A 16,916-nucleotide genomic window follows, 5' to 3' on the forward strand; every position below is an offset into this window, starting at 1 on the left:
TAGTTTCAGCATCAGATAAGCAAGTTTCCTTTTTCTGAGGCCTTTTTGTCATTTGTCATTCTGTATTTTAAACAGTCATGGAGGTTGCAGCAGTTATTCATCTGCAAGATCTGCTGTATATCAGGGAAGCAAAATCAGAGCTGATATTTTCTACATGGAAGATCCTACCATGTAACCGCCTTTACGCAAGCAAATATTTTTTCATCACAATACAGCTGTAACTATGTTCTGTTTTTTTCATTATTGGTCAATGTGGGATTTAATATATTTACCTTAAGTAACTGCTCTTGAGACATGCGACTCATTAAATTTACAAAGCGTGCCTCCCTACCAATTGCATCACCAGTATCTAAAATGCCTATTTTCGGAAGGTATATGCACTTAGACCAAGTGCACTCAGAAAGCACAGTGAACAAAAGTGGATGGAATAATAACAATTGCAAGAGTTATGAAAAAATGAATGTCAATAAGAAGGATGCTGCTGACAAAAACCATGAATTAATCACCAAAGCTTTTTCAGATGACTGCGCTAGCTCAGCATGCAATATAACACTTAACACTGTGCTTAGTGGGCTGTAATAGTGTAGTGGCATTAACTGTATGGACATCAACTAAGAATTTGGTTTTACATAGTTTACATAGTATAGTTCTTGAGTTGTTTTGTTTTGTTTTTATTTATAAAAGAAAACTACAATCCATTTAAAACATACTTTGAAAACGTGAGATTACATTAAGTTACAAATCACTGTGCAGCCACATTCCCTGTAAAGGCCTATAAAATAAGACAGTACCAGAGCGTTATGTGCCGCTTCCTATTGAACAACCTGCACACAGAGAGAGCTTTGTAAAGTTAGCTAACATTCTGAGGAGCTTATTCGGTGGGCGTTTCAAAATGGCAGAGGTACAATACCAATGCAGTGACTGTAATGTAATTTCCCCACATATTGGACTTTTTGACCAACATATCTGTATGTATTCTTTTTCGTGAACAAAATATGATTTAAAATTAATAACATCATTACCTGACTATTTTTCCTTTTAAACAAAGTGAATCTGCAGCATCACATGCAACATTCAAAATGCTCAGCTTGTTACTGTTTGTTCGGTCAGCCTTACATTAAAGAATATTTTCTTAACTTCATTTAAAAAGAAAAATGACGGACGAATAGCAAAGTGTTAAATGTGAACTATATGTAACTTTTTTCTTTTTTATATATATAGTTTTGCTGTTTCTCCGAGATTAGGATTCACAGTGTAACTCGGCTGAGAAAGCACAGCAGTATAGGCTACACTGAAAACTTTAAACCCTTTTTTTTATAGCAGAAAGGGGATGTTAGAATAAGAGAACTTTACGAAAATTGGGTACTTTTGCAATGTTACATTTCTATCTAGCCTACAGGACATAATAAACAAAACTATATATGTACTATAAGACTTACAAAGCATATTGGAGAGAAAAATAATAATCAAACAGTAGTACTTCAATTGTATGACTTTGCAAAGGAACAGAAAGGGCAGATGCAGGAGCTCATGGAAACGCAGAAGATTGCAAAACAAAGAAACTAACCGCTAAAGTCATTCACAGATGTATTCCAAGAATTGTTGAAGAAATAATTTATTTGGAAAGTTTTTATTTATATTTGCTTATAAAAATGTTACTGGGTTGAATAACTGTTGAAAAAATAAATTCTATTTTCGAAAAGTTTTAAATTTTTTATTTTTATTTTGCTGTACAATAAATACTTACATATAAGAGAAACATCTTAATTACAAGAGTAAACTGTACTGTAGCCACCTGTTTATAAAACATGCAATATGCAACAATCACAGTACTGAGGAACAATGCTCTCAACACAGTTTTTAATCCGTACAGGACTCTTGCATGTGTTTGAATTCACTGCCGCTAAAGCCATGGTGCTGGCTCTCGATGCAAGTGCAATAGAGACATTAAACAGCAGATTTACTGCACAATCTTCCATAAATTCAATTAAAAACAGTGCTAGTGCTGTGTGCTCCAAGCACTCCACAAATGTGGCCTGTATGGTAGGATGGCAAGAAGGAAGCCATTACTCAAGAAAGCCCACCTTTAATTCCATTTGAAGTATGCAAAAAAACACTGAGGTGATTCTGTAGCCACGTGGCAAAAAGTTTTGTCATCTGACAAAACTAAAATGGAACTTTTTGGCTTAAAAATGCAAAGCGTTATGTTTGTTGCAAACCCAACACAGCGCATCACCCAAAGAACACCATCCCTACTATGAAGCATGGTGGTGGCAGCATCATGTTATGGGGATGTTTCTCATCGGCAGGGACTGGGGCACTTGTCAGGATAGAGGGAAAATTAATGGAGCAAAGTACAGAGAAGTCCTTGAGGAAAACCTGCTGCCCTCTGCAAGAAAGCTGAAACTGGGACAGAAGTTCACCTTTCAGCAGGACAACAACCCAAAGCACACAGCCAAAGCTACACTGGAGTGGCTAAGGAACATAAAGGTAAATGTCCTTGAGTGGCCCAGACAGAGCCCCAACCTAAATCCAATTGAAAAATTGTGGCATGACTTGAAGATTGCTGTCCATCAACGCTCCCCACGGAATTTGACAGAACTTGAAGAGTTTTGTAAAGATGAATGGTCAAACAGTGCCAAATCTAGGTGTGCAAAGTTGGTAGTGACCTATCCCAACAGATTCACAGCTGTAATTGCTGCCAAAGGTGCTTCCACCAAGTATTAACTCAGGGGGTGGAGACTTACCCAATTAGGATCTTTCAGTTTCACAAAATATGAAAAAAGTTCAAGGAGGTGTAGACTTTCTATAGGCACTGTATACAGTGGGATCTTAACCCTGTGCCACAGATTACAGCATGCAGTCTGTCATGACTGTCACATGGCAGGAATTCTGAATTTACTGAATAACTTTGAATTAGCAGCACTTCAGTCTTCCTGACACCAAGTGGCATAAGTAAAAAAAAAAAAAAAAAACAAAAAAAAAAAAATTAAAATAACAGCAGTGGCTTCTGTGGACTTCCATTGAATGCTGTCAAAGAAAAAAAAAAAAACTAAACATGGGTATAACTACAAAACTTAGACATGAAGTCAACCAAAGCTTAACTGAACATTAGTTATTTTTGGCTTCTGTCCGGTCACATCACAACATAACATTAAACTGTTATGTTGTCCGTGGCCATGTAATAATAATGAATGGGAAGCAATTATTTTCATATACTGTATTATATTTATAAATGCTATTGTTTTTTTTCATTCTGTATTATTTGCATTCAAAGGGGTATTATTTAAATGTGGCCTTCGTTAATATTGGGAGGGTCTGATCCGTATGATTACATGTCTAACAAAAATGTGCAGTTCTAAATAGGTTATATGCTCAAGGCTGTGCATAAAAATGTATCATTTGACTGCTGTCAATAGGGGTGAGTTGTTATTATGGTATACAGTTAAAGCTACGTTAGTGTTCCTACTGTATGAACAAAGTGAAAGAAAAGGCCATTTTCATATGAACACCTTTTCATCATGTCTTGTACAAAACAATTCTCAGTCCTACTCAGAGTTCTCACCTAACCTAACACTTGAACATTCCATTCACTTCTACCTTACTGTCAGTTACCATCATGGCTACCATTTTGCCTTTGCATTTTTCTACTGCAAACATCAACATTTTTCTACTGTAAAAATGCTTCTAAACTAAATGATGATACTTGCAGCCTTAGCAAAGTGTCTGAAGAAGATCTTTTTGTGAAATGATAATACTGTATTTTGATAATGGTTTTGAAGGAAACTGTCAATGACACAGAATACAAGTTTCCATGCCTCAATAGCATGCCTCATCCACAGAATCCACCCATGGCACCGTAGCTCCATTAGGGGCCGTTTCTTCAAAACTTTTAATCTGGATAACAGCGATCCAAATTTTGTAATCCTATATTTTGTGATCAAGATTACATTTATCTGGATCATTCTGATCAGGTTAAGAAAATGTCACTGCTGGATTACATTTATCCAGATTACAAGTAATTTCGATCACAAAATATAGGATTATAAAATCTGGATCACTCTTACCCAGATTAAAAGTATGCTGAGACAGACCACATGATGAAGGACAGATGTAGCTCTCTCGGGTGGGAAAATAAGGTGCTGACCAACATCTACTTGCATTCTCCAATCTCTAGCCTCCAATAGTCCCAGGCAAATCTTAGATCTAATAACCTTCCTTGTTGGTTGCTCTCCTGGATGGAGGAAGGTCATTCTCTGGGTGCCAGCTATCGCTGATACTGGCTGCAAACTGTTGATCTAATTATGGCATTCTTCCAATGCCAAGCATCGCAGCACCTGGTCATGACACGAAATGCGGAGACCCCAGCTCAGAGCCACACATTCTGTAAGAATGTGCTTCAGTGTAGCCGGTGATCAACACAAAGCACATGCAGGGTTCTCCCCTACCCACACATTCAGGTTCTGTGGTGATTGAAGAACATGTTGACCTGATTAGGAAGCTAATCTTTAGAGCTCCGTGTTTTTCGCAAATACGAAATAACATGAAATGTAACATTCAAAACGAAATAAAATGACATGCTAATGTTGTGATTTTTCCCAATGTGATTTTAGGTCACCGAGTGCCCAAACTTTCGCATACAACTGTATGCATGCTCCCGTTTTTATTTGCATTCAAAAACATGTATTATTTAAATGTAGCCTATATTAATGTTGTGTGTGGGGGTCCATATGATTATATCAAATGAAAATGTGTAGCTCAAACTACAAAACCACTTCAGTATAAATGGAAATGTATGATTTGGTTGCCGTCAGATTATACTCAAAGCAGTGTATCCATTACTCTGTTAGTGAGTGTATCTGACTCTGAATACATAAATAATAAAGTTATACTATTCTGTGACATAAATAAATGATGACTGATTGACTTTGAATACTATTAGAATGAACCACTAACAGAAGGATCTAGACTTATTTAATATATGCTACAGGTACAGCCTAATCATGAGGACAATAGTCACAAACTGATAACAAGAAAATGACTAAGGCCACAATAAAAAAAAAAAGGTTTAAAAGTACTGTTGTCTGTATGTGCACAAGAACAACACATATTAAAATAATTACAGTCTGTAGTCTGTTTAATAACTAAATGTTTCAATATGCAAAAAGTTCCATCCAAACTGCAATTAATAATATGGGGAATTCCGAGAATAAAATATACTTCCCTTTGATCTTTTGATATGAATCTTCTAACTAAAAGTGGCTAAGGGGAGTGCAGGACAGGTATATTGTTGATTACCAAATCCACAGTTTGTGCTATGGCTCCACAGAAAACTGTGGATTCATCAACTAATCCACAGAAAATTGTTGATTTGTCAACTAAACCACAGGTCAGAACAATTCAACAAAAAGTGAATACCATTTTATTAGGAATTATTTCAAAAATTAGATAATTAGTATAACACATTTCAAACGTAACACTTAGATAAAGGACTTGCCATTTCAGTTTAGCATTTCATATTGTTAAAAGAAAAGTAATACAATTATACATTAATGTAAAATAAAAGTTTTCATAATTGCAAATTGTGACAAAGTTTCTTTATTTACAGTATAACTTTGAACACAGTTCTAAGATCCTAATGCTGTCTTTGGTGGAAAAAGCACTCTCGACAACAAAGGATGGATCGAAACAAAGAATCTTTTTGTTTATTTGTTTCTGCGGCCCCTTTTCCAGTGGAAACAAGGCTTCTTTTAACAAACAATACAAAACTAAGCCGAAATAAAATCTCCTGCTTTGGAGTGCTAACTAAACTTAGCAGGATCGTTAACTTTCAGTCAGACCGCTAATCTGGTTCACTGACTTAAATATATTATTCACAAATCAGTAATATACTTTGTTTTAACGTACACCATATTCAGGTCTGTTCATTCCTCATTTAAACAGCAAGAACTACATTTATTTTTTTCCACCCACATTTATTAATGCCTACCTTACATTCCAGGGTAAAGACTGTGTACTATTCGGGGTACTATGTATCTCCCTTCTACAATTTTACCCCATATTCTACTACATAATTAAATTCCACGTAATCACCCCCTTCTGATTTTTATTTCACATGTCTTCTGGACAGGTTCAAGAACAACAGCAATTTCATCATCACTTTGTAAATCTCCATCAATTATACGGACAGTAGATTTAAACTCAGCTTTTGCATTTAAACACTGTTCAAACAAACTTAAAGCCCACTTACTTACCTCTCAAAAACTGATCGCTGGCAATGTTATTTAGATCTTCCTCTGTTTTAGTTTTGGCAAAACTACCAATTAGGGTTGGGCAATATTCAAGTATTTTTAAATGACAACAAAAATACAGTTGCAAATAAATGACATTGTTTCATCTTGTGCATGATGCAAACGGAAAGTATTAAGTTTTGGACGGATACGCTTAAGCGACAGAAAGGTCAATTGGTAGTACAAACTAATATTTGTACAAAAGTATATGATTTCAATGTTTAATTCCAGAACTCATTATTTTACTGAATGTCACCCATTTAATCAATCAGGCATTATGTTAAACTTTTAAAAAGGCTAAATTTTAATTATTTTCGATTTACTCCAGTGTTTTGGACACAGGCTTAACCTTGCTATCAGTAGACATTTACCTTATTTTCGTAACAAAGTGAATGTACCCATCTTTGCCTTATTTGCGTTGTTTATCTAGTGTTGCTATCTCGTTGTAGCAAAGCAGTCTACAGACCAAGTGCCTTGTGTTGTTTTTTTGTCACTTGCCCTAGGGAGCACCGCATTACACTAGCTATATTAAAATTATTTACTTTTAATATTAAAAATTAAACTATATTTACTTGCCAAGCGTTTCTGTTCTTTTATGTTAACAAATGTACTTTGTATCTACACATACAATCCATGGCAAAAGAGTATGTAACTTCCTATGATAAAATATATGTATTTTTTCTCTCAGTGATGAAGCAAGGAAAGCATGTTATATAAATAATTTAAATATACAGTATTAGGAGCATTTTGGGCCTGTAGTATTACATAAAATCAGGTTTTAAAAGTACTTCTGGTTTTATATTTTAACGTACAATTGCAACTATAGCAGGGGGAGATCTGTGCTGACTCTGCTGGCGTATTTACAGTGCTGCAGGAGGAGGGCAGCGGTCGTCCAACAACCGCCTGAGAGTCATGGCAGTGACACGGGGAGGTGGGAAAGTGGGTGTGTGGACTTTCCCTCTCTCTGAATGGCTGGGAGGCGGGTCTTGGGGAGATTGTTAGCCCTGTAAGACAATGCTCTACTGTCTCCTCAGGTCTGCCCTTTTAGACGCGCTGTGTGTGCGGAAGCGCTGGTCAAGGACCGAGAAACCAGCTGGGAGAAAGACAGCAACTAACAAGCCAGAGAGTGACAGCGGGGAACCCTTCGGCAGACCCCCGAAGTATTGTTTAGAGCAGGCAGGGAGCCGCCACAGTAGGTCGGTGATCCGGGTCGTGCGGGTTGTGGCTATGGGGATAACGCTGCCGAGTGCAGCACCTTTTATTTGTAGTTTTAATACTGTTTTATTTTTCCTTGTTCTTTTCGCGTTCTGTTTTCATTATAATTTTATGAGCACCTGCGAGTACGCGCGCAGTTAATTCTCTTACCAGCTTTGGTATTTCCGTGGTGCTGTCTATCATCGTTGATAGGCAGCCCATGGACAACAGTGCCCTCTGCGGGTGAAAAGTGAAAAGTCCTGAAAATAAAACTGGGCACCTGTGTGGTGTTCCAAGTACACCTGTTCTGTCTTCCGTGTCAGTGAATTACCCACCACCCTTCCACAGGCAATATATATATATATATATATATATATATATATATATATATATATATATATATATATATATATATATATATATATATATAGACACACACACACACACAGTACCAGTCAAAAGTTTGAGTACACTTGCTGGAAACTAGGTTTTTTTCATAATTGACAATGTTTTACGTCGTATACGTTTCTGTAAATACTTGAAAATGAAAACACATGTTACAATATACAAAACAAAACATAAGGAGTATCAAAGCAATGTTCAAGAAAATTGAAAATTGTCTCTAAATCTTGGATTCCTCAAAATAGCCACCCTTTGCCTTAATAACAGCCTCACAAACACGAGGCATTCGGTTAACAAGTTTCAGCAGGAAATCACCCGACATGTCTTCCCAGCTCTTCTGCAGCAATTCCCAGAGATGTAGGGCACTTGTGGGTAGCTTTGCTTTGACTCTTCTGTCCAGTTCGTCCCATACAAGTTCTATGGGATTGAGGTCTGGAGACTGGGCAGGCCAGGTCATTAGATTGAGTTGTCCTTCACTTTCCTTCTTCGCCAGATAGTTCTTACACAACTTTGAGGTGTGTTTCAGGTCATTATCTTGCTGAAGAATGACGGACTGCCCAATTAGCCATAATCCTGATAGAATGACATGCCTCTGAAGTATGCTTTGATAGCCATACTGTTTGAGCTTGCCATGGACTTGGTAAAGATCACCAACTCTGTCACCAGCAAAGCAACCCCAGACCATGACACTGCCTCCTCCATGCTTGACAGTGGGAACCACACATGCAGAACTCATGCGCTCACCCTCTCTGCGTTTTACAAATACTCGGCGGTTGGATCCAAGTATTTCAAATTTTGACTCATCGGTCCATAAGACCGACTTCCACTCCTCAAACGTCCAGTATCTGTGTTTTTTGGCCCAGGCAAGTCTCTTCCTCTTATTCTGCACTCTTAACAATGGTTTCTTTGCAGCAATTCTTCCAGTTAGGCCAGCTTCACCAAATCTCCTCTGAACAGTTTATGTTGAAACATCTGTACTTCTAGTAGCATTTAGCTGAGCTTGTATTTCAGGGGCAGTTAATCGCCGGTTTCGCAGACTTGTGACTCGAATGAACTTGTTCTCTGATTCTGAGGTCACACTTGGTCTGCCTGACCTTGTTCGGTCCTCATGAGTGCCAGTTTCTTCAAATCGTTTGATGGTCTTGGTCACAGCAGTTACAGACACTTGCAAAGTTCTTGTGATTTGTCTTAAAGATTGACCCTCATTTCTTAAAGTAATTATACTATTACTATACTAGTATTTACAGTATAATCGTAAATCTCGAAAAACTACTCACTTCTAAATCTTTTGTAGTCATTTTTGTATTACTTTAGTATAAATACATGTTAATTTGGATTCATATGTTGTTTTTTTCTGACTATGTGAACGAAAAGACACACATTTGCCCGTTTTCCCACTGGAAATAGTGATATTTTGAAATATCACTGTCCTGGTCACAAAAGCAAAGTTTGTGAGGAATAATAGCCATTTTCTACACTTTTGAGGCATAAGCAATTAGGAAATAACACTTACTACCCAGGAACAAAAAAAAATAAAAATTTGTTACACGGTGTAATCATGAAAAACCTGGTTTCAAGCAGGTGTACTCAAACTTTTGACTGGTACTATATATATATATATATATATATATATATATATATATATATATATATATATATATATATATATATAAATCGTCTTGAACATCTAAAATAGCATGATATATGTTTTTTTAGGTCTATTGCCCACCCCTACTATCCATAACTTCACTCTATGTTCCGTGTTCACATGCCTTTGTTTTTTGTATTTATATTTTTGTAATGCCTCTTTCATGTTCTACATCTAAAACGTAGTCTTTCTATCAATACTATCTTTCATACTCAGAGGCACTCATGACAACATTCCCACAATCTGAGACAAACATTTTAACTGTTTGAACTAGCATAACAAAGGAGTGAAATCCAAATCCAATTAACAACCATTTGAATCTTGTTATCAAACAAGTATTAGTTAGGAAGAAATATTTTAAGTGGCATAAACAACAATAACTGTTGAATCTGTAAGAAAATAATCCAGTTTCTTGTGCCTAATGTCATAGAAACAGTGATTTACTTCTACTGATTCAACCCTTATTGTTGTTTATCCCATACCCAAAACCTATACATTTACAGACCTTATAAAAATACTGGGTTTTTTTTTGTTTGTTTGGGGTTTTTTTGCATTTTGGATTTAAATATTACAAGGGAAGGCTTATTAGTCTTAAAGAGGTATCAAAACTGAACCAAAATGTAAAAAAAAAAAATAAAATATGAAAATGCTTTGACAGAAATACATTACATGAAAGATTATTAAGATCCACCATAATGACTTTTTTTTTTCATTTTAATATTAATACTACACCATACAAGAAAATATTACAGAACTGTCCAAAATCACTGTAGCCTGCTCTGGCATGTACTGTCAGCGTCGCCTAATTGGGATACTGATAGGATTGCTGCTTAAATGGGATACAACTCTGGGAGGTGTTACTTTCCAATGCTATTTATGTTGTTTAATTGGGACATCACTTCATTTAATTGGGATACAGTATTTTCAAATGATGAACAGAGATAGCGTTTCAGAGCAAGACAGGTTGTGTAGCACAGTGCAGTGAGTACATGATTACACTATGACTTGTGTAAATTCCTTAAACCGCGTTGAACTCTTGAAGAAGGAGTCTCCTGTGGTTTCTCAGGCTGCTGTTGGTGTTGCAAAGAAACTTTGCCTGTCAACATCGCCGATGCGATACATTTTGTTTAGGAATAAAAAAGAACACTGACTCGTATTTTAAATTATGCATTTAACATTTAGTCATAATGTGATGTGATTTCATTCTTTTCATTAAGAATAAAAAACTGCCTCGTTTAATTCAGAAAGCCGCTTATTTGGCATATTTTTCCTTTTCCTTGCTAAAGTGGCGCCGACTGTGAACAGACATTCACAGTCGTTATAAATCTTGACATTTCAGTTTATAGCACCCTCTCCCGTGCAAAACACATAATGGCTGGTTAACAAATGGCATGTCACACCAACTTCAATTGTGCTGCCAATTCTGCCGGAGGATTCTGAATCACTGTGGATCCCACTGTAAGTTGCGCTTAAAAACAGATGCACAGATTGTACAAGAGGCACTATATAAAGACCTATGTGGAAACATAGCAGCGGTGACATTATTACAATAACTATAGATGCATGATTTTAGTACAGTATGATTGTAAAAACAATTCTACCTCTTTAATCTTATTGTTATGTCCTAAAATATTTGAAATGTAGCTACTCAAACTTTCATAAATGTGGAATGACAGCTATTATAACAAATTATTTTCAGTTTAATAATTACAGTCAGCTTCACTGTTAACACATGCAACTTGTAGGAATATATTCCACAGCCTTGATGCACAATTGTTGTTCTTGGATCTTGTGTGACCCCCTGTGGTCAAAAGGTACAACTACAAACTGGGCACCTAAAAACTGATATTCGTGAAAAATCTTTCTTCATCTTAAGCCAATACTTCTGTATGCATGTTTAACAAAATGTACCACACAAACTGGTCCCCCACTGCCTCTATTGCAGAATTTACAATTGTAATCCGACTGCATAGTACCAATTCTAATCCAAATTAAGTGATTCACAGCATGCCAGTGCCAGCCAACTGGGTTACATTTGTGCAATTACTCTGTTGCTACAGTTTTCCATTCTGATACCTTGAGGGATAACACAAGTGGGGTTTGTTAACCCCTAGCATCTTTTCTGAAGACAATTTAGTAGTCCACAATAAATATTCAGCACTTTAGAACTTATTTACCATGTGAGTGTTGTCTGAAATAACAATAATGAAGTATTAGTCAACACTGATCATCACAGAAAATGTGTTAGATTTAGGTTATATATTCCTATGCTCATATTATATATTTTGTGAAACAGCATGAACCAGTTTTAAAATCAAAAGCACAAGCACAGATTTGTCAAAATTCAAGTACGTATTATTCTGTGTACAAGTGTCACCTCATGCACAGCATATGCAGCATTATTATTAATATTAATTAGTCATTTTTAGCAGACGCTTTTATCCAAAGCAATTTACAGACTAGGGGGTGAACTATGCATCAACAACTGCTGCACAGTCACTTACAATAGGAACTCGGTTTAACATCTCATCCGTTGCAGATTTCAAGTTAGCTATAACATTTTATGTGTAACTTGAACTTTTTTAGGAGCTGAGAACAATTAAAATGTCTAATTAAGCAAATTAGTAGTTCAACTAAGAGCTCAGTTAATTAACTGAGAGCTCAGTTGGAATGAAAATCAGAAGACATGTGCGGTCCCCAGGTCCAGGATTGGGAAGCCCTGCATTAAGGGAGTTTGGCATTTAACATCGATTCTGATTCTGCACCAGCTGCACTTCCACTGTTTTCATGGTGACTCGGCCCTCAATTGGCATTAACTTACCTTTTACAGAGGAATCACCATCGTCATGATCATCACTGTTCCACCATGGTTTGGAGTCTTTCTTCTTGATTTGTTTCTTTTCGGCATCTCCCAATGTATCCAAGACGCTGGACCTTGCTGCATTTCCAAAGTCGATGGAATCATCAGAGACAGACTGAAACATTAAAAAAAAAGTTGTTGTTGCTGTTTTTAAACGTAAACCAACAAATGATGTGATTAAATCAACTGAATTTATGTGATTAAAATCAACTGAATTATGGCGCCATTACTTCATGGAGTAAAATGATGCTCGAACTAATTACCAGTTTTACATATACGATTGTTCGATTTAATCACAGTGTCATAGTAACAGTATCAGGTGTGTTCCTTTGTTACACTCGTTAGTAAAACATACAAATGGATCAAACTGCTATGCAATGGGAGTCTTACAGTATTTCCACACATATATATATATATATGTATATATATATATATATATGTTTGTACAATATATTTATACATTGGAAAAAGGTTGGAAACTGCCACATTCGTTAAAGTTGTGTCCTACAACGTACTCCTATTAGCTTGAACGTTTCTTAAGTCAACTATGACTTTTTTACTCAATTATTATTTTTTATTCAATATTTATTGTAATTAAATATTCAGTTACTAGTACAAACAGCTGCATAATGATGCCCTAAAGCAGGAGCTCCAACCAAACATTACAGTTTACCTCCTTTAGGAATTGCTCAAATTGTTCATCTAACTCTTCTCTTGTGAGCCGACGAGACATATTTCCAGGACGGTTACAGCCTTAAGAATCTTTCTTGCGCAAAAAGTCTTAAATCACATGGGAAGGAAAAAAGTTGAATTACAAATTTTTGGAACATTAAAAAAAAAAAAAAAAAAAAGGGTCATCTACTGTGAAGTAAACTTGCCATGTCATTATACAGTATATTATACTGTATAACTACCACGTCTTTATAAAAGCTTACCAATGTATACCTATTATTTTGCATCAAAACTAAATGTAATTTATTACACAACACTTTATCTTATATATATAGGTTTAACAGTCCAACAAAATATGCACCTAAAAGTGATTTAAATAGACTGCCATAAACATCTATACATACTACTAGCCTGACAGACAGCCTCAATTGAGAATACTTCTGTGTGTGCATTTATTGAAAGGATCATTCAACAGTGCACAAGGTATATAACTTAAAATAAAATGTGTATTTAAAGCTTGGGACTTATGAACCATAGGAAGAATTTAAAATCACAATGTGCACCTGTACAAGTTGATGTTACAAAATGTGTAAAAGGCTTCACTGGTGTGTTGTAAGCCTAAATACTTGAATGGCTGGTCGTGTGCTTTATTTTCCTTTTACTTAGTGCTGAATTTTTTTTTTTTTTTTTTTTTTTTTGTAAAGACCTTGATAAAAGTATTAATTGCAATCATGATCGGTGATTCCCCTTAGCACCCAAATTGACAATGACTAGCACAGTACATCATAATGTTAAATTGCCGTTAGTTTGTTGACCACTACTATTATAAGTAAACTTTAACGTGCAATGCTAATATCTTGATAATTATGACTTTTTTTTAAAATGCTCTGTATGTAGTGGACCCCTGTACTCACTGTACCTGTCTGCGGTGTGAATGAGTTTGTAAAATGAAAACAGTACACATTTTGCGGTACTCAAGACAGTACAGTAGTACTTTGGATTTGCACTGTACTTTTTATTTACACGACACTTTCTGGCCGTTTGTTGGATGCGCAAGATTCCACTTTAACAAACCGTAACATCCTAACTGCCTTAGCCTACCGGTCTGTAATATCTCTCCCCCTCCCAAAGACGTATACAAACTTTGACTTTATGAGAAGGGCAACTTTAGTTACATCCCCGATTAACCCAGAATCGTATCCAAATCCCTAAAAACATAAACAAAACAACAACAACAAAAAAAAAGCTTAACACAAGAGTTTAAAAAAATCACTCCCTAGTCTCACTCACTAATGAAGCTGCCAATGCAGTTCTCGCCCAGTCTTCCGTTCCTGTTGTGTTAGTTAATATTATTATCACCTAAAATAAATCCATTGTTAACCGACGACTAAAAAAACAAAACACACACTTGTAAATACAGTACTAAGACTACAGGCAGTTCTACCTCTGTAAACATATTTCCTTCCCGCGGTGTAAACCGGCAATTTGATATAGGCCAAACAGCCCACTGTCTCTACATACAAAAATAACGAATTGATAGAAAGACAAAACAACCAACCACGGTTCTAGTCAGCCAACAGAAAAACTATTCTTGGCCTATCAGGTCCACACATGGGCAGAACATCATAAACAACAGTATTCCGCAAGTATCGCGAGATTTTACATGATGGTACCATACAACGATAAAACTTTTTAAATCTGAATAAGCATTTTATAGTTTCATTCCAGATATGTCAAGTCTTAGGCATTGTGCGTGAGACTCATACATTAACATGCTATCTCACGCTCACATGCATTCCTAAGATTATCTCACGCATTTTTTGAGTAAATCTTAGTGTGTCAATTAATTGCAGTTAAACCCGCGATTAACAAAAACGCTGAATAACACGTTAATGTTTGTAACACGGGTCTATGTCATATCTGATTTGCCTGTCTATGGTAACCGTAGCCAATTTTGAGTAAATATATAAAGATTTAAAATATTTTCTCTAAGGGGCTGCAAGAGACAACAGCACATCATGGACCTCAGGCACGGGACTAGCATGGAAAGCCGACCCGCTTTCAAAGCTTGTGTACTGTGGTAACCATGGAGACCGTACAGTTGTTCTATACGCCCATAAGAGAAGAGAGGAGGCTACGTATCTGTATTTGTTTTTGTTTTTTTATTTTTTTTGTGAACACTTGACTGTCAAAAAAAGTATGAGTTTGTACTGTAAAGTGTTTTTATTTTGTTTTTGTTTTTTTAAAACGATGATCACTATGACAAGGTGATATGCAAAATAAACATATTGTTATCTTGATAAAACTGTTTTCTTTTTTGTTAGGTTTATATAGGTTATTAACTCTGGTCCTCAGGGATCTCCAGTCATTCAGTTTTTTGTTATAATAATTGTTTTCATTAATATCCACTGGTTTGTATTGCAGAATTCTCACATGCCCTAGACGTATGAATTAGAACATTTAAGTGTTTCATGAAATAATAATAATAATAATAATAATAATAATAATAATAATAATAATAATAATAATAATAATAATATTTTTTATTTTTATATAGCTCCTTTCATAGTGGACCACCATCAAAAATAGCTTTACAAGCTACGGTACTGGGGTGTGTGAACCTCTTCCAATATTATGCAATATTAAGCAGTGTACATTTTAAAACAAACTATTAAGTGCTCGTTGGATTAAAAACCTGAACTACTGGAAGTCGCCAAGGACCAAAGATGAGAGTCCCTGTCTTAAGCAATGAGCAACACCACACCTGGAAAGTCTCACTCTCTGACCTTGAATCTCACTCTTTGGGGCTGTAAATCTCACTCTTAAGGAAAGCCAACCCTTGGCATCTCTATCACTCATCTTCCATATTGCTTCATTCACTTTTGAGTTTAAACTAAATTGCAGATAAAGCCACACATTCAGTAAGTACAGTTCCGTTTACTGCCACAGGGTTCATTCTCTACAGCTACAGCTGAACATTTGTTAAGATCTGCGCTTTTGGTTGGCTAGCAGTGTAGTGCTGCAGGGTCAACAGGGACTCAGCGCCGACCCCTCACTTCTTGGGCAGGGACAGCACCTCTTCTGTACTTCACATACACAACATTTAACTGTTTTGCTCCTATTAATATATGGAGATAGATATACATGTGTATAACCCATACAAATAAGCAAAGGATGCAATAACCATAAGAAACCCTAAATAATGTAAACTTTTCAATATGGCATGCCTCTGGTCTGGAACAACAGGGCCCAGATATTCGAAGCAATGTGCAATCCCTTCACAAAGTGTGTGCCTCGCAAAAAACAGTGGTTTTGCACAGCATTTTTTTTTATTTTCCAACACGGCACAAAGCAGTTGCGCGAAGTTGGAAATTAGCAGTTTTTTTGCTCAATTCACAAATGTGTTTGTGCCTCGCAAAACCACCTGCACATTCAATACCAATATAGCAGAAATGCACAAGAGCTACATGTGAATGCGCAGAATTGGAATAGTACACGACAATGTAATGGAATGGAAACATTCTGTGCATTGCAAACCTATCACACTTCTCATTCAATCGTCATTCAAATTTGGCCTTCGGAGAAATTCAATATATTTTTGTGAATAAAGCATATGAAATTTCCGCACATGCAGACATTTGAATCTATTGTTTATCATTATCACTGGCTAATAAGCTAAATATTTAAAGGGGCATCACGGCTTCCACGGAATTCAAACAGATATATCTATGCTGTGCTGTTTGCTGGGAAGTGAGTTTATGATTTCTCTACATCTGCCTCCATAATTTTGACAGGTGTCACACAAATATGAGTACATGTTACCTATTCTTATTAATTTACATTTCTTGAC

At 36.1% G+C, this 16,916-nt stretch overlaps 1 protein-coding gene across 6 annotated transcripts in view; it reads right to left on the reverse strand.

Annotated features, from left to right (window-relative positions):
* Nucleotides 1-14,594, reverse strand: part of cep162 (centrosomal protein 162) — a 63,185-nt gene extending 48,591 nt beyond the window's left edge. For 5 of the 6 annotated variants that reach the window (XM_041253306.1, XM_041253308.1, XM_041253307.1 and 2 more), the window contains exons 1-3: nucleotides 14,357-14,590; nucleotides 13,068-13,174; nucleotides 12,356-12,509 (exon numbers count right to left, since the gene is read on the reverse strand). In XM_041253306.1, coding sequence (XP_041109240.1) covers nucleotides 12,356-12,509; nucleotides 13,068-13,127 — 214 coding nt within the window. In that variant the 5' untranslated portion in view covers nucleotides 13,128-13,174; nucleotides 14,357-14,590. Of the gene's footprint in view, nucleotides 1-12,355; nucleotides 12,510-13,067; nucleotides 13,175-14,356 lie in introns of all 6 variants that reach the window. The other variant, XM_041253303.1, reaches the window with a different exon arrangement.
* Nucleotides 14,595-16,916: the final 2,322 nt, after the last annotated feature.

Source organism: Polyodon spathula, chromosome 6 (genome assembly GCF_017654505.1).
Source record: "Polyodon spathula isolate WHYD16114869_AA chromosome 6, ASM1765450v1, whole genome shotgun sequence".
Taxonomy (NCBI): Eukaryota; Metazoa; Chordata; class Actinopteri; order Acipenseriformes; family Polyodontidae; genus Polyodon; species Polyodon spathula.